The sequence below is a fragment of the Petaurus breviceps genome, unplaced genomic scaffold (assembly GCF_028583685.1).
Source record: "Petaurus breviceps papuanus isolate PSGF00001 unplaced genomic scaffold, PetGlider_PUasm1.0 140, whole genome shotgun sequence".
NCBI lineage: Eukaryota > Metazoa > Chordata > Mammalia > Diprotodontia > Petauridae > Petaurus > Petaurus breviceps.
This window is the reverse complement of record NW_027185698.1, coordinates 35,174,865-35,194,383: the sequence shown is the minus strand read 5'-3', so window position 1 is coordinate 35,194,383 and position 19,519 is coordinate 35,174,865. Positions and strand designations below refer to the sequence as shown.

Genomic DNA, 19,519 nt, shown 5'->3' with positions numbered 1-19,519 from the left:
TTAGTCATCATGATGTGGATTTGCAGCAGCTGAATTCTCACCTTTGGGCCAGAATCTCCTTCCCTGAAAAATGGTGGTTTAAGTTGAACCTTAAGGTCTTTTCCAGTTCTGAGATTCTATCACTTAAAGAAATCATTTTCAAATTACATGAGTATTCAAGGAGACACATTGAGCACAATGGATAGAAAAGTTGGCCTCTGAACCAGAAAGACCCCTTCTAAAATATACTGACTGTGTGACCCTTCATAAAGGCAAGTCGATTAACTTCTGAGTACTTTTGACAATTCTCTAAGTCCCCAAGTTGTCGGAAAATACCAGCCCGAATTATCAAAGGGAGTTTCCTCACCCTAGAGGAGTGAATATCAGTGAAACCACAGGTGCAGGACCCAATCTCTCCCATAAATTCTCTAAATTCCATATAATTTTGACTATGATATTTCTTTGTACTTAAATATTTCAAAGGATTGATATTCTCCTTGATGTGGGCATTCTCCCCAGCAATGCAGATCTCCACCCATTCTAAATTCTCATCCATGTATTTTTGTACCAATTCATCCCTGGAGCATCACAAAAAACCCATTCAACAAGCTAGATATGATTTTTAGGACTTTCTACCTTTTGTAGGGAATCGATACAACTTTTAGGTCATTCACCTGGGGAAGAATACCATGGGATCACGACTTCCTCTCTTCTAGATATGACACCTTTCTTCTTGCTGCCATATTACATTGCTGGCTCACATTGAATGTGCACTTGGTTAAAGATCCGTCAGACTTGTTTTTTTTCATATGTGCTGTGATCTAGGCACATTTCTCATATCTTAACTTGTGAAATTCAGTTCTTTTAAAGTCATTGAAGTGTTTACATGTATCCCTATTAGATTTAAATTTCATCCTATTAAATTAATCTCAATATTCTAACTTGTCTTTTGGGGTCACCATTCTGTCATTCAATGCATTAATTCTCTCTTCTGATTTTGGATAATCTGTAAATTTGATTAGCATGCCATCTATGCCTTTATCCAAGTCACATTAAGTTAAAGTGGTAGATTCATGAGTCTTGCAACTAAAGTCTTTCTTCTAAGTTTCCATTGAACCATTAATGATTTCTCTGTGGCTATAGATATTCAATCTGTTCCAGAGTCATCTAACTGTACTGTCTTCTAGCCCATGCCTCTCCACATTAGCCATAAGAATAGTGTGAGAGACTTTGAAAAATGCTTTGCTAAAACATAAAAACTATAGTTACAGTAGTCCCCTAATTTACTACTCTTGGAAATCTGTTTTAAAAAGATAAATATATTAATTAGAATATAGATCTTCTTCCCCAAATCAAGTTTAGTACAAAACCTCAGCATGGAGTATAGTGGCTTGAGAAACTGAATGGGGGATGTTGGGCCTGAGGAATAGAAGTTTAGGGGTGTTTGAAGAGCTGAGAAGATGGATTGAGGAGGTGATTTATGATGACATATCAGAAACTGTGTTAACATCCAGAGGTTTCCTGGCAGGATGCCCTGCCCATCTCCACAGGTCTCTCTAGGTGCCTGATGATGGGGCATTGTGAGATAAGTCCAAAGTTTGCCTCTGTTGTTTAGATTGTAAACATATGAGTAAGCATATTGATGAAAAAAATATCAAGGAGCCCAATTCTCTCAGTCAGGGGTTGAGAGTAAATGGAGATATGCCTTTGGAAATATCAATTATCAATCTTGCCCCCAAAGACAAATGGTCATAAGTAAGATTAGCCATTGGTACAAAGAAGATGTGTTGTAGAGGACAACAGCCAAAGGAAAGAAAGGAAGAAAGACAAAGATGAACAAAACATATTATATTGAGTAATTTGTTAAAAAATATTTTCCTCAGAAAACATGCTCCTATTTAAATGTTAATCTTGTGTAATTATTGTTCAATGTACACACATTTCTACTTCCAAAGAGATCTTCTTTTCAGGGGTGCGGCAGTCCACATGCTTGGATGACATAATTGAACCAATGCAATATGAAAAAATTCCAGATTGGCAAATAACTAGCTAGATACCAGAAATATTGGACAGTATCAGCAATGCCAAAATGTGTATTCACTAAACTTGTCTTCTTCATAGTTCATCATCTTAATACTGTAAGTTCCTTGAGAGCTGGGACCTTTTCTTATTTAAACTCTGTACCCTGTTCCTCCCTCTCCCATTCTCTCTTCCTTCAGCAGTGAGCCTAGTGGTCTGTACTCAGTAGGCAATAAATGTTTAATACTTTGCTGTGGTAACATGACTAACCCTGCACTATTTTTGGTGTTATTGCATTTTTATTGTTGCCTTTTGTTTCTAATGGCACCTTCATTTCCTGAATATATTACTTCCCTTTCCCTTACTCAGCAAGCAATCTCTTAAAACAAAGAATTTAAAAATGGAAAAAATTCTTGCATAGCTTAGCAAAACAAGGCAACACATTGACCAAGTCTGACAGTATATGAATTATTATGCACCAATCATTCCCCACCTATATAATGAAGAGATAATAGTTCACAAATCTAGAGCTGGAAAAGATTTCATATGTCATTTAGTCCAACCCCCTCATTTTAAAGATTAGGAAACTGAGTTCCAGGGAGGTCATCACTTATCACCCATGTAATAACATCAGATATAGGACCTGAACCTAGGTTTTGAAAAGCATTTTCAACCATTGTTCTTTCCCTTTTTGTGGTTGTGATCATTGCTTATTATTGGTCTTTTTCCTGATTATTCTTACTTCCTTCTACATCAGTTCATATGAATATTTTCCTGTTTCTCTGAATTTATATTTGCCATTTTTTAGTGATTCAATGATACTCCATGACATTTATGTGCAATTTCTTTAGCCATTCCCCAGTTGATGGGCACATACTTTGTTTCTAACTCATTACTACCACAAATGTATTATAATTAGTATTATGGTATGTGTGTAATCCTGTATTATTTATATATAGACAAGGAGAGCATGGCTTGCTCAATAATGTCTTTCACTTATGTACCTGACAAACATTGTTTAATCACTTTCTGTGTGCAATTCACTGTATGCCAAGTGCCAAGGGAGAGAAAGGATAAATAAGAGAAAGGGCTTCTGTACTTATATAGCTTACAACCTCATTAGGAAATTGGGGATATATATATATATATATACAGATAAAAACAACAATCACAATCACAGAATTTGAGGGTTGCAAATGACCTTTGCAGTTATTTAGTCCAACCCGTATGTGAACATAATCCTTACTTTAACAAAATATATAGAAGTAGAAAGACCAGAAGAGGAATTGATCTTTTCTGGTTGTAATTGGAAAAATCTACATGGGGGAAATAGTACTTGAGCTGGGCCTTGAAGGATGGGTAGGATGGCTGAAGGATGGATATGAGTGGGGGAACAGTTCAGGCATGGGAAACTCAGATCAAAAGTAAGAAAGCAAAAGAATTCAGGATACATGTAGGGACAACCAGTAGTCTGGTTTGGGTGGATTATAAATAGGTAAGTCATGTGACTTTGCATGTTGGTTTTTATGTGAGAAGTGCTCCAACTCTTAGAACTGTGTTCCAGACCATTTGGATAGGTACCCCGATCCCAAACTGAGAGCTTATGTGGGGTAGATTAGGTATTATTTTTGCCCTCCCTCTTGCCTTGACATACCCCTTTACTTTCTCCTCCTGGGCCTGCTCCTGAGCCTCCCCCACCTTAAGTAAAGGAGAAAAGAAATAAAAAAAGGGAAGGACCAAGAAGGCCCACACCCTGGCATGAACAGAATTCTAGATGATCATTTTTATTCTCTTCCTGGCTCTTAGCTTTCTGTCCTTGAGTCCCTACTAAAAGAACACTGAATGTGGAATTTGGGGACCATAGTTAGCAATTTGGCTCTGCTATTTACTACCTCTTTGGACAATTCACTTCTCCTCATCTCAATTTCCTCATCTGGATCACTTCAAAGTTTCCTTCCAACTCTGGAATTTTATATTTTAAATTCTCTTCCATATCTAATGTTCTTTGGTCTGGATTCTAAGTATAGCAGCTGGGACCCTAAAACCTGACAACATTGACTTAGGATTCACTTGTCTCTTTTCTGAGGTTTGGTGTGGCCATTTTGTGTAATCATTTATTCAAATCATGACTGGAACTCCTCTCCTGTACAATCTTCTCTATTAACAGACCATGTAAGGGGCAGCAATCCATAAGCAAAAACCAATTAGGGCATAAAAGTAATGTAAACAAACAATGGAATTTGTAGAGTCATTTCTGCTACCCACGTACAAGTGGATGAAACTCTCTCTTGGCTCCAGGGAGATGACAGGATATGCCCACAATGCTCTCTAATAACCTTCCCAGCATTCAATACTCATAACCCCAGTGGTAAAAGTTTAGTAGAGTCTGCTTAATGGAATTCTGTGGGAGACCCATCAGAGAAGAATGGGTCTGCTGACCTCACATGGCATTATAGAATCTGTGAAACTCTCTCAGTCTGGCCCTAGGATCAGCATGATTTTTATGATATTCTGGGGATCAGGGATTTCTTCTGTATCCCAATTCTAGCTCCAAACTACATACTGCCTGTCTATTTCTATTTTTCCATCCATCTGACATCCTCACTTTGCTTATCTTTGCCCCTTTTTCATGCACCTTAGCTTTCCCTTTTTCTCCCCCTTTCCAACTTCAAGCTGTATGAGACAAACCTCAAAATTAGACACAAGGCTCCATGACATTCTTATTTCCTGAAGATTCTTTTAGTGAATTGCATATTCTTTGCCTCATTATTTTGGGTACTTGAAGACATACTGGAGAGGATCTATTATGGGCAACTTATTCATTTTATATCAGGTCCCAACAAGCCCTAAATCCTATGATCACAAAGTGAAGAGGTACCCTCTCTCTCAGGACTATTTGTATTTGGAAAGAATTTGAGGGCAGAGGAACCTTTATGATCCCACTCTGCTACATGTTACCTATCTGATACTGGGCACAACACCCACACCTCTGTGGGTCCCATGGTTCTCATTTGTAAACAAGGAGGTTGAACTAATGATCACTAAGGTCCCTTCTTGTGCTAAATCTATGACCCAAGGCTTACAGGAAAGAAGTCAAAAGAGATGGAATAACAAATGGTGGTATTTTGGGGATAGCCACCCAGCCTCATGCCTCTCAAATCCTTGCAAAGAAGAAGCATCTATTTGTTCCGTCCAAAGGTGAGCTTTGCTGTAAAAAATGAAGATATCTCAGGTGGATTATTTCATTAGAAGAAAAATCATGGGATTTTCCCCCAGAGAACCAACTTCACTTAGTAGAGGAAATTAGTGCCCAGTTGCTGAACCTCCTTGCGACTCAATTTCTCTATCTGTAAAATGGGGATAAGAATTACACTACCAGATTCATGGGGTGCTCACTCTCAGTTGAAGGTATATTTGGTAAAAAAAAGGCAAAGGCAGCATGCTTCTAACTCTTGTTAATTCTTACAAGTTTGAATGGTTTTCCTTTAATTTCTCCCCGTCCATACTTCGAAATAAAATCAAAGTTTCTTGGTTATGCCCCCCTTCCTTCCCAGTGTCAACACAGTTCAGTTTTGGATACTTCTGGCTCTACGTCTATGACTTAATTCAACAACTTAATTCAGTATGAATTTATTAGACATTTACAAGGTTCTGGGAGCTGGGGATACAAAATCAAAAAGGAGACAAAGGACTGTCATTCTTTTGGGGGATGAGTCTATTGAGAACCTATCTTAGAGAATATGGAGAATTTATTGGTTTCAGCAGAGAAGGGAGTCCTAAAGCTTAGAGGCATTGTGGTATATTTGAAAGTGTACCTGGCTTTGGAATCAGTGGAAAAGTCACATTCTTTCGGTTATACTTGGTTTCTTTATCTATAAAATGGGACTAATTATTTTAATACCTTCCTTAAAGGGCTGGTTGTGCGGAGAGTCCCTTGTAGCACTTAAGGCCATCTATGAATCTGAGGTATGATTCTTCTTATTACAAAGTATAAAGCACTCTGTGAATGTGATTTGCTATTGCAAAGTACAAAATTCTATATAACTAGGGGATATTATTGCTCTCTGTTGACAGATTAAAAAACAAAACAAAGCAACTATACAGTATAAACTGAGAGTGTTGGGTTTTTACCCTTCTTTATTTACTAGGTCATTCAGCTTGCAGTCTAGGGTGTCATTCCTTCTGACTCTTGCTTTTAGTGACTTTTGCTGTAAACAATTGTGCTGTAAAGTGAGAGGCCTTCATTCATATTTTATGGCTTTTGCTCAATGAAACGTAAGTTCACTCATAAATATTCAACGTGCTATTTCAGTCAACAAAGAGTCAACAAAGAGCTAACTGAGAGTTTGGAGAAGATACCAAGTGGTCTTTACGAGAAAAAAAAAACTTGGGAATTCCCTGGATATTGAACTGAATTTGGACCCAAGAATTATTTCTGGGATGGATGCTTCAGCTCATGGAGGGAAGGAAAGAAAGTTCCAGTATAATGTCAAAGCGTCACCTGAAGACAAATTTGACAGTATGAATCTTAATGTTAAAATTGACACTTCCTGGATCTTCCAGGATGCAGAAATTTCTGATGATGCACATGGTGGTCTTTCTGAAGGAGGAGCAAATAACAGTGAAGAAGATGCTGGAAATCTTAGAAAACAGCTAGAAACATCAGAGCAAAGACTGAGAACAGCTGTTGAGAAGCATGTGAGGTCAGAATCCCGGCTTAGAAACAGGTAAATATTCTATTTCAATTTGTTTTTAGAAATTTAACCAAAAAGCATATACTGCTTGATGTATATAATGTCACAGCAAATCAACTGGTATGAGTGTTCAGTATAGAGACTGTGTCTGACAGTGAATTTTATGGTATGTAGAGAAACAGAGATGATATGGATACTTTCATGCATTATAGAGAAGAAATTCAAAATGGGAATGCTATATAGTGACCATCAGATGCTTGGCATGTATAGATTCATAGAGTTTCTGAGCAATATTGAATATTGAATGTCAAAACTGAAAAAAAAACCTTAGAACTTAAAATGTTAGAGCTGAGGGACTTTGGAATATAGCAAGTAGAATGTAAGAGTTGGAAGGAATATTAGAATATAGAGTGTTAGAGATCAACTAATTTTATCATTGTGCAGATAAGGAGACTGAGGCTCAGATAGGAGAAATTACTTATTCACAGGCACAGGATGAGTTAGTGGAAGAACTGAGACTCTAACCCAGGTCATCTGATTCTCATCCTGTGTTCTTTTTAATATGCCATGATGTATCTGTACATCACTGAGAGGCAGCTTCATGTAGCAGGTAGAGGGAAGGGAAGGAGAAAGGAATAAACATGTATATCATACCTACTATGTGCCAAGCACTGGGCTAAACATGTTTTACAAATATTATCTCATTCGATCCTCACAAAAAATCTGCGAGGTTGGTGCTATTATTATCACCATTTTACAGTTGAGAAAATTGAGGCAGGCAGAAGTTAAGTGGTTTGCCCAGGATCATACATATTAGTAAGTTGAATTTGGCCTCATGTTTTACTGACTCCAGACCTGGCACACTATCCATTGTGTCACCAGCTTCTTCCAGACTTTGAAAGCACAGGATTTGGAGTCAGGAACACTCGGGTTCTATCTTCTCTCACTTAGCACCCTGGGGAAAATTACTTAATCTTTTTCAACCCACCACTGTTGTGAGGACCAAATGAAATAACATTTATATAATATAAGGCTTTGCAAACCTCAAAACACTATATAAATGTGAGTGATGATGATGATGAGGTAGTGGTGATGATGATGATGATGGTTATGATGAAGACAACTAAGTAGTTTGGTCTAAAAACAATGAAATTGTGGTCTTTCCTTTTTAGTATTAACCATTTCACAGAGACAAAGCCTGGCCACCTGATTCTCTGGCCGACCAATGAGTGGCTAGGATGGCATCACCAACCAAAGACAGAAGCCCTCTGTAGGTTTAGGGAAGGGAATGTTTGACTCCATTCATCACCACTTCTCTGACTCCAGAGAGCCTGTTGTCTTTCTCTGTAGGAACAGACTAAGAAAGTGGGACTGAACCTCTGGATGAGACAAAAGTGTTTATTGTGTGAAAGTAACGTAAAGGAAAATAGAGGAAATTTGTGAGTTATGAGTTTGAGATGTACAAAATTCTTGTAGAACTATTTCAGATAACCTTGAGGAAGAGAAAGAGAAGTGAATGTGCATTAAGGGAAGAAAATGGCAACAAATTAGGCCACGTTACAAAACATTGATAAAAGCAACTAATCAAATATTCATCACTTCAAATGCTATAGGATTGAAGAGTTGGAGTGGTCAGAGCAGAAGCTTCTTCAGAGGGTCGGTCAGCTGAATGCCCAAGTGTACCAGGAAGAAAATTCCTATCTTCAAGCTAAAGAGAAACTTGAGGAAATTCAGGAAGAACTGACAGATCTGGTAACTTTTTACTCTTTCTATTCTGTGTTTATGTTACCTGAAGATTTAACAGAAGGCACTTGTAAAAAAAGGTATAGCTTGGCTTAGTGGAAAAATTCCTGACCTGGGAGTCAAGATACCTTGGATCCTGCCTCAGCTCTGTTTATTTGATATTGGGTCTGTAATTTCATAGACTACAGAATCAAGGATTTAGAGCTGGAATGTATCAGGTGCTATCTGGTCCAACTCTCCTCATATTACAGATGGGGAAACTGAGGACCACATTAGTGAAGTGACTTACCCAGGATCACACAGGCAGGATGTGGTAGAGCAAAGTTTTGAACCCAAGTCATTTTATGCTGAATTCAGTGTACCTGTGTAAGTCATATTTCTCTCATGTATAAAATGGAAGAGTTAGAATAGATGACCACTCTTTCTTGATCCAACATCTCCTGTGTGATGGGAGGCAGTATGGCTAATGGATTTGAAGCTAGAGAAACTGGGTTCAACCTGCATGATCATAAGCAAGTGTTCTTAGATCCCTTTCAGTTCCATCATTCTACATCCTGTGTTCTAAATTCTCTTCCAAACTGGATATTATAAATTCTAAGATTCCTCCAAACTTTAGAAGTCTATGTACTGAGATAATTTTTGAAGCTGACATTACATGTTGAATGTTCTAAGTGTTCTGACATCTCACATTCTATGATATGAGGCCTCTTCTAGGTCTGATGCTTTACATTCTAAGGTCCGTTCCAGCCCTGGCATTACATTTTCTGTCCCAAGGACCCTTCCCAATTTAACATCGTTTTAAGGTCCTTGGAACAGCTCTGACTTTCTATGATCTTTGTTATAAGGTTCCTTCCAACTCTCATGCTCTTCCAGTTGTTAAGACTATACATTCACAGGCTTCTTCTAGTACTAAAACTCATGCTACATGTTCCAGGAACATTTATAGCTATGGCATTTCATGTTCTAAGGCCCCTTCCATGTATATTATATTATGATATCCCTTTCAGCTTTGACATTCTGTCAAATAAGTGGAGATTGAGGATAGTAGATGTGTATAACATTTCATCCATAAACATGAAATAGTAATATATAAGAACCACATTGCTGTTATTATGTAGCTAAAGTCCTCATTAAGGGATGTTTTTAAATCAGCTTATTTTATTTAAATTATATTACATAATTGTGATAAAATTGTGAAACAGAAGGTAGATTAATGTTAGTAACAAACCTGGCTAGTAATTTTTTAAAAAACTGAATTCAAACAAAATCAAGGTGACACCTCTGTGCCTTGTCTTTCAGCTATTTCATTCTCATCAAAATATAGTTCTATACTGATGCTGAGTAAAGTGAGCAGAACCAGGAGAACATTGTACACAGTAACACCAACATTGTGCAATGACCAACTTTGAGACTTGGCTTTTCTCAGCAATACAATGATCTAAGACAATTCTGTCTATATCCAGAGAAAGAACTATGGAGTCTGAATGCAGATCAAAGCACACTATTTTCTCTTCTTTTATTTTTTCTTTCTTGTGGTTTTCCCCTTTGGTTCTGATTCTTATTTCACAAGACTAATGTAGAAATATGTTTAACATGATTGTACTATTTCAGATTGTTTGCGATCTTGGGGAGGGGGAAGGCAGGAAGGGAAGGAGAAAAAGTGGAACTTAAAATCTTATGAAAGGGAATGTTTAAAACTATCTTTACATGTAACTGGAAAAATAAAGTACTACTAAGGGGGAAAAAGAAACATAATTTTATAGCTCTAACTGGGGACTTGGCAGATCATAGACCTCACTCAATTTGGTCATATCTTTTTCTAACTTTCTACTTTTGGGAGAAATCAGAAGATATGAGTTGGCATTTTACTTCCATGACTTACTGTGTGACTGGGAACTTGCTATTTAATATGAGTTTATAGAATCTATCATTTAGAGCAGTGGTATCTAATATTTTTATTTCACCCCATTAACCTATCATCAAAATGGGCATTTGAAGATAATGTGAAAATATTTACTTATTTATAAAATAGTCATGTACTATTGTACTAATAGTGTACATGAGAAAAACAAAATAGAAATTTTAAAAAGGTGTAGTAGATGAAAAAGAGGATGAAATAATATTTTATCCTAGAATCAACAGAAAGTCATTAGTGTGTATTGAATAGGAGAGTAACATGGACAGACTTTTGCTTTAGGAAAATCCTTCTGGGAGCTGTGTGGAGAAAGGTTTGAGGAGGGAAAGATATGATGAAAAGAGACTGATTAGGAGGCTATGGTAGTAGCGTAGTCAGAGATGATGAGGGTCAGAATGAGAGTGATAGCTGTGAGTTGAGTGAAGTGAACCAATGGGAGAGGTATTGTGAAGATAGAAACAGCAAGGTTTATTGACTGGATGGATACTTAATGTGAGGAAGGATGAAGAGTCAAAGACGATGCTAAGGTTATAAATGTGGGTAAATGGAAAGATAGCAGTATCCCTGACAGCAACAGGGAAGTTTAGAAGAAGGGTCAGTTTCAGGTAAAAGATAACGTGAGAACCTATCTATACCTGTTGATATTGTGCAGTTTTCTTGTTCCTATCCAAATGAAAAGGGAGAACTAAGGTTCATAGCCCCAGAATCTACCTTCTGAGAGGAGAGAGAATACTCCACTGTGGAGAGAGCAATGGGCTTCTCCAATGTCAGCAGTGTGTTTGCTGCTGTGGGTGTTCACGTAGTTAGGCTATAGCTACCTGGAGGAACCAAAGCTTGACTCAGAAGATGAGAGGTGTGGACAGAGATGATGGAGTGTGGGAGTTTGTGGGGGAGGGGATTAGGGTTAGTTCAGAGACAAGGCGTACAGCTGGCTAGTCCCACCTTCTGATCTGTCAGTTACCTGATCATTGAGATCAGACCATGGAATGTGTTTTGAATATCACTGATTTAAAGAACAGAACACTGGATTTGGAACCAGAAGATCGCTGTCTTCAGTGTGTTTGAAGGGATATCATGGGGAAGAGACAAGGCAACAAAGCCTTTATTTATACTTACTATACAAGCAACAATACAGTCCTTCCTCTGATGAGCCTTACTTTCTAATGGAGCATACAAAAGGGAGCTGGGAGGGGGTGGTGAGATGGAAGGTACCAGCACAGGAGCAGGGAGGCAAAGTTGTGAAAGTCAGAGGCAAAGCTGAGAAGGAACGAAAAATGGCTGCTAGGGGCCTATTCCCAGAATGGAAGCCTGGAGAAGAGCTCATCAATGGGAGAAGGAGGCCGGAGAAGCTGGGAGATATTACAAGGTGAAAAGGCCCCATGTTCTTAGGCAACTTCCAGGTTACTGAGACATAGCATTGAAGCCCCGAGAGTCAGGAGAACTTAGAAGGGAAGAGAGATTAGATTTGTTCTCTCTTGCTTTAGAAGGCTTAATGAACCAGGAGCAAGTTTCAGAATTAGATTTCTGTTCTATATAAAGGGGAAAAAACAACAAAAAAAAACTTTCGAACAATTAGAAGTATCCCCAAATGGGAAACTGATGGTTTCTTGTCACTGGTGGTCTTTAATAAAAGATTAGAGAACCACTTATTAGTAATGTTTCAGAAGGACTTATAATAAGAACCACTTATTAGTAATGTTTCAGAAGAATTTCCAGAATTGAGGATTTCTAAAGTTTTTTTTTCCCCTAGGATAGCTAGATGGTATAGTGGATAGAGTGCCAGGCCTGGAGACAATAAGCCCTGAGTTCAAATCCAGCCTCAGACACTTACTAGCTGTGTGACTCTGGGCATTAACTTAACCCTGTTTGCCTCAGTTTCTTCATCTATAAAGAACTGGAGAAGGAAACAGAAAACCAGTCTAGTATCTTTGCCAAGAGAATCCCAAAATAGGGTCACAAAGAGTCAGACATGATTGAAGAAACAAAGTTTCTTCCAATTTGGAAAATTTGTAGCTGGGGCTCAAATCTCATATCTGACCATGATGAGCTACATAACCTTAGACAAATCACTGAAAGTTTTGGCCCCTCAGTTTCTCCTTTATAAAATAGAAATAATAACATCTCATCTGTCTTAGCATGCCGGGTTGTTATGAGAAAAGTGCTTTGCAGACATGAACTGCTATTAATATTATTATTATTTTTCAGGTAGAAGAAACTGAAAGAGCTCGGAGGGTTCAAAGAGAAAAACTTCAGCAGTTTCAGGACCAGTTGTACAGGAAAGATGAAGAACTGCAGAGCCTGGTTGCATCTTTTGAACATTATAAGCAGAACCAAAGGCAGCAAATGGCTGTGGTGAGAGAGCAGGAAGTCTTCCTCAAGGGTCAGGTGCTTCGGCTGGAGGAGGAAGCCCAACATCTCCGGGAGGCCACGGCTTCCCTGATGGCAGAGCTTGAGGCAGGGGGGAGGCACGGTTTGGATGCCCAATTCGGGGTGCCGTTGGAAAAGAGTGGACCCCAGCCTTGGTGCCCTGGGGAAGGTCTGGCTGAGCTCCGGGCTTTCTTAGAAGTGGGTGAGCTTCAGGCTCGGAGACAACTGGCCACTCTGCAGCAGAGCCTAACGGCACTGCTTGCTAAAGAGGAGAGCAACAACCAAGAGAAGGAGGCAATCCTGCGCCAACTCCAGGAGCACCGAGACACAGTGCTCCACCTCCTCATGAACAAGCAGCAGGGTTTCCAAGATCTGGGGCCAGAGCTGTCAAGGGAAGACCTCAGAGAACAAAATAACAGCCTGCAAGATGAGCTAGGAGCCAAGGGAGTAAATGGGACCAAACATGGCACACCCCCCGAGGACGCTGCCAACTCGGTAAGTGAACAAAATACAGGATGTGAACATGTATTCATTTACTTAGAGCCTTTTATTTTATACTCATGTAGTGGGAAGTCACAGTTCTATACTAGGTGTTGTTTGGGGAAAGGAAGAGAAGGGAAGGGAATAAGCATTTATTAAATACCTACTGTGTACCAGAGACTGTGATGAGAACTTTTACAACTATTATCCCATTTAATTCTCAATCTGCAAGGAAGGTGCTCTTATTATCCCTAAACTGAGACAGGCAGAGGTTAAATGACTTTCCCAGTTATATAGCTAATAAATGTCTAAAACCAAATTCAAAGATGGGTCTTCCTGGCTCTAGGACCAGTGCTTGGTCCACTGTGTCATCTATTTCCCCAGGGTACATGACATGGTCCCTGCTCTCTTGGAGTTAAAAGTTTAGTTGGGGAAAATAATAAGGGTAACAATAAATGACAATACCTGATATTAATATAATACCTCAAGTCTTTTTTTCCTAAAGAAATTGGGGTTAAGTAACTTGCTCAAGGTTACATGGCCAGGTGTTTCTGGATGGGTGCTAAGTGTCTGAGCCCAGATTCGATCCCAGGTCATCCCGACACTGGAGCCGGTGCTCTTACTCACTGTGCTACCTGGCCGCCCCAATACCTTAAGTCTTATGATGAGTTTTATAACAAACCTATAAGGCAAATACTATTATTATCTCATTCTATAGATGATAAAACTCAGACTTAATATGGCTGTAGCTTGCCCAGTCACACAGCTGTTAAGTGTCTTCTGTAGGGCTCCAACCTAGGTCTTCCTTAGTCCAAGAGAGGCACTCTATCTGCTATGCCCCATGTGGGCATGTGTGAAACAAAGATGCCATATGAAACTGTCTGGAAGACTGTGTGGTGGAAACTGTAAATGCTCTTAAGAAGCCAGAGGACAGGGAGTTTAGTGACTTAGGGGAGCCTCCCCAGAGAGGAACTGGTATTTGAGCAGGACCTTGGTAGGGATTGGGGAAATTGGAGGAATTTAGGGATAGCAATTGAGAGAAAGGGAAAGAACCAAAGGGGGTGATAGATATGGGAAACTGTAGATCATTCAGAGAAGAGTTGAGTGGGCCATGTAACCATCACTAAAAGTCAATAATACTTTAAGAGCTTATGGAAGTTATCCTTTATATAGTCTATTTGTACACAGTTATTTGCATGTTACCTTTCCCATTAGACTATGAGCTCCCTGGGAGCAGTGACTGAGTTCACCCTTCTTTGTGTCCCCAGGCCTTAGTACAGTGCTTGGCACAAACTAGCCTTTTAATAAATATTTATTGACTAACTGGCTGTCCCTTGTACCAAGACAGATCACAGCTCCTGTGCCATAGAAAATGGTCTTACAGAGTTGCCATGCTGAAAAATTCATCATACTGTAGTCGATCTGTTGATGGACATCTCTAAATATAACAGGACATTCACTTGGATACCAGACATCTAGTCCACCACCAAACTTATTCTTGAACCTCTCCAAAATGGTAGAACCTATAATAGCTTTTTTTCTACTAGAATAACTTTTGAGAGCCAAGTGTCACCTGCTCAAAATAATAAGACATTGAAAATAGACTTTAGCAGGGGAATAATTATGATTACGAGTATTTTCATTACTATTATCAAATCTCACATCTATTTAGAAGTTTATACTTATAAAGCACTTAATATAAGTGGTCTATACTGCAGCATGATGTAGTGATAAAAACAATGAATTTGGAATAAAAGGATCTGTGTTTCAGTCTCAGTTCTGCTACTTATTACTTGTATGAACTTTGAAAAGTCACTTAACCTTTTGGTGCCATAATTTCCTTACATAAAGAAATGGGGGTAAATTGGATTTAAGGTCCTCTTTAGATTTAAATATTATGATTTACTCAATAACCATGTGAAGTATAGAAGGCAGATAATATTTCCTGCATTTTATTATGAACAGAATCATGGGATATCTTATTTCATTGGTCTCCTTAAGGGATTCCAGATGACATCCAGGTCAACCCCTACCTTTTAAAAGTATGTCTGAAAAAAAATGTTCACCTGGTCTCTATTGAAAGAACTCAAGTTTGTGGAAACTGCCTACTGACTGAGAGAAGCCATTTGGGGACTTTTTGTTACTAAGCTGTTTCTTGTACTTGTTCATAATCAGTCTTCCTTATAATTTCCATCTCTTGGTCCGAGTTATAGACTGAGACTAAGGAAAACAACTCTAGTCATAAGTCCTCTCTACATGTCTAGCCTGAACATGACAATTTTAAATTGTTTAAGGAAGTTATCACATTACTCTGAAGGCTGAACTTCTCAAAGTTAAATATCCCCAATCCTTTGACTGGTCCTCATACGACAGAGTCTCAAATCCCCAGACTTTCCTGGCTCCCATCTTCTGGATTTGCTCGTCACTTTCCTTCCTACACCTGAAATTGATCATAATACTCCAGGTGTGATCAGGTACAGGACAGAGGACAATAGGAATGTCACCTCCTTCATTTCACCTAGAAGTCAGGTGGTATAGTAGATAGAACCCTGGGCCTGGGTAAGGAAGACCTAAGTTTAAATCTAGCTTCAGCCATTTCTTAGTTGTGTGATTTGACATACAACCTCTGCTTCAGTTTCTTCGTCTATAAAATGGGGTGATAATTGAACCTACTTCCCAGGCTTGTTGTGAGAATAAGATGAGATGTTATGTGTAAAACATTTTGGTTCTTCATCTTGTTGTTATTCTGGATGCCATATTTCTGTTGACTCATCCCAAGATCATCTTAGCTTTTTCAGCTGCCATATCACACTGTTGATATAGCCATGAGGTAAAGTGACTCACCTAAAGTGACTAAAGGCACAGTTTATAAGGGGTAGATTTTAAACTCAAAATCAGGTATTCTTAGAAAATGTTGATAGGCCACAGCCCCTTGCCCTCAAGCAACTTACAATAAAAAATGATCATAAAATAATAATAGCAACAACAATAAGATTTATATGGTGCTTTAAAGTTTGCTAAGTGTTTACATATGTAATCTTTTCTGAGATGGGGGCATGGCAGTTCAATTGAACAAAAATTTTGTTAAGCTCCTATTGTGTATTGGGGTAACTATGTGGTTTAGCTAAGGTACTGATCTTTCCTCATAGAGTTCATTGTCTAGCAGAGTCATGGCATCAGTACACACAAAATGCTACAACTAAGATAGGGCACAATAAGTATGTTGAATGACAAAGTAAGTACTATATGAAGTCAGATGATGAGTAGGGAAGTGAAAGTTGATGGTGTATTTGTAAATGGAGTATAGGGGACATTGAAAGACACTCAGAAGTTGAGAATTACTGCTGAGAGGAGGGATTCCAAAAGGTTTTGTGAAGAGTAGTAATGTTCTCATGGTATGAATTTATTTCCTACTATTACCTTTTCAAGAAAAAATAATAAAACACATACTTACCCCAGGGAGTATGTGGCAACTGTGGGTACAACCCTGTAGCCACATGCCTGTAAAAGAAGGTGGTGGGGTAGCTTAGCCCAGAGAGAAGACTTGGGACAGAGACTGAAAGATGTGCAGGTACTTATTCAGATGTGAAACAAAAAACAATTTTGGTCTGTGTTATTTAGTACATTTTATCCACATTTCCTCTAGTAGTTTGACCCATTTGTTCAGCAAATAAACATTTGCTCTGTTCCTCCCTATCCCATGATGCAGCCTGGATTCTATCCCTTATTTCCCCTGGCAGTATACTCTTTACCATCAAAGTCCATTTGCAGACACATTAATAAGGGTTAGTGTATCTGATTATTAACTGATAACTATTCATTGTCACTCAAAAGAGAGCAAGATCCTGGGGAATGGAACACAGGAAGAGTAACTTAGCTGCAGGAGGAAAGTAAGAGGTCAAGGTATAATTCTAGATTCTGTAGTTGGGGTGGGAAAATTCAGATCGAGAAGGACACTGAACAATTTAAAGCTACAGGAGCACAGGAGGGAAATGTCCTCAACTATCACTGTTGTGTACCCTTAAGACATTTATCAAATTTTGCCCCCAACAATTTTATATATATATATACTTGCTGGTGTCTTGTCCTTCTATTAAACTATGATTTCCATGAGGGCAGAGACTCTGTCTTATGTAAGTTTTATGTCTCCCCCAGCAGAGTGCTCTGTACTCAGTGGGGACTTAATAAATATTTATTGTTTAGTATTATATTATAAATAATATAGTTTTGTTCTGTCCCTGTCTGCTAAAATGTGATAAAGGTTATAGGCCAGCATAGCACATTTTGTTAGGGTGGCTGCCTTGAGAATTTTATTTTTTTGTTTTTTAAAGCAAACATTTATTAACAAGTCAATCATAAAATATATAATCTTTATTTGTCCAACAAAATAAACAAGCTAAAACATAATTAAATTTTTTAAATCAACAGTTAAACTTGACTTAAATATAGAGACAGGACCCAGATCTGTGGTTTCCTGTATACAAGGAACTCTGGGATAAGGATTTACAGTCAGATGTTGTTCAGTTGTTTTTCAGTCTTGTCTGATTCTTTGTGACCCCTTTTGGGTTTTTTTGTGGTAAAGATACAGGAGTGGTTTGCAATTTCCTTCTCCAGGTCATTTTACAGATGAGGAAACTGAGGCAACCAGGGTTAAGTGACATGTCCAGGGTCATATAGCTAGTATGTGTCTGAGGCCAGATTTGAACTCAGGAAGATGAATCTTCCTGACTCCAGGCCTGACACTCTATCCACTCTAGCTGACTTGAGTCCAAATCCCATCTCTGCCAAAGGAAAGCTGTGTGACCTTGGGCAAGTCACTTTCTTGATAAAAGGAGGGGATTGGGTTGAATGTCCTCATTGGTTCCTTCAAGTTCTTTATCTAAGGATTTTATAGTATTGTGGAAAGTCTGTTGAATCAAGAATCAGGAGACCTGTTTTCTCCTTTGGCGTTAGACATATGGGACCCCCTGTTTTCTCCTTTGGCGCTAGACATTTGGGACCCCCTGTTTTCTGCTTTGGCGTTAGACATTTGGGACCCCCTGTTTTCTGCTTTGGCATTAGACTTTTGGGACCCCCTTTGGGGAAGAAGGCGGAGAGGAGCACCAGTGCACTCTCCCCTACACTTGCAGTAAGTCTCTATCTCTAGCTCTCATCGATGAACTGAGGAGTAGCTAAGGAGGCAATGAGTAGTTTGCATCTCCATTTTCCAAGATTTACTGGTGCCAGGGAATAGGAGGGTACTGGTGTAAGAATGGTCTAGAACAGGGGTGGGGAACCTGCGACCCTCAGTCAAAGGGCTGCACTTAAGGAAGCAGAGGGTCACATGTAGCCTTGAGGCCAAAGGTCCCCCACCATTTGTCTAGTAGATACAAAGAATCAGATAATTCCCAAAGTTGGAAGGAAACTTAGGGCCCATCTAATTCAACAGAAACACAAAAAGCAGCCCCAACTAGAACATACCCAGCCAGTGGGCATCCAGTTTCTGGTCAAAGATGTCCATTGAAGGGAAGCCCATGATCTCTTTAGGCAACTGGTTCCAATCCTGGAAACCCTAATTGTTTGGATATTGTCCCATGAGAAGGAAGATTCATTAAAAAAATATCCTTACTAATGTAGTACAATTACCAGAGATAGATGCTTACTCATTGATTGATTGATTGGGTCCTGGTGCCAATGAAAAAGGCTTTTTACATTCCAAGAACAAAACATCTTTTTAGCCTGGTCCTGCTTGTTATGACAGCATTTATTGTAACTAGAGAGCCCCTTAGTGGAAAGAAGAGGAATCTTCACATTTCCAGTCAACTCCAAAGAGCATCTATGTCTAGCTGTGCCTCTTTGCTCCATACAAAACCTTTGCATCCACTTACTAACTCTCTCTAGCAAAGAGTAGCGACTTTGAAAATGGCAATGTTGGGTAATGAGATATTACTGAGTTGCACAAACATGGGAGAAAAAAGAGTTATGCACGATATGATGCAGTATAAAGTATGGTATAGTCAAGAGGCCTACATTGTTTTGTTGTGGTTCAGTCATTTTTCAGTCATGTGTGATTCTTTGTAATCCCTTTTAGGGTTTTCCTTGGTAAATATACCAGTTCACCATTTCCTTCTCCAGCTAACTTTACAGATGAGGAAACTGAGGCAACTAGGATCAAGTGATTTAGCCAGGGGCACACAGCTGTTGTCTGAGTTCAGATTTGAATTCATGAAGATGAGCCTGACTTCAGGCCTTGTACTGTATCCACTATGCCACCTAGCTGCTCAATGATGTGTGTCCAACACAGGACCAAAGGGTCACATGAGTGTGACCACAACACTCCTGA

General features: G+C 39.0%; 1 protein-coding gene across 1 annotated transcript in view; it reads left to right on the top strand.

Annotated features, from left to right (window-relative positions):
* The first annotated feature begins 6,313 nt into the window (after positions 1–6,313).
* CUNH4orf50 (chromosome unknown C4orf50 homolog) overlaps positions 6,314–19,519 on the top strand; it is an 83,455-nt gene continuing 70,249 nt past the window's right edge. Inside the window, exons 1-4 of the mRNA XM_069075033.1 lie at positions 6,314–6,725; positions 8,306–8,444; positions 12,556–13,212; positions 18,259–18,325. Coding sequence (XP_068931134.1) covers positions 6,439–6,725; positions 8,306–8,444; positions 12,556–13,212; positions 18,259–18,325 — 1,150 coding nt within the window. The 5' untranslated portion in view covers positions 6,314–6,438. The remainder of the gene's footprint in view (positions 6,726–8,305; positions 8,445–12,555; positions 13,213–18,258; positions 18,326–19,519) is intronic.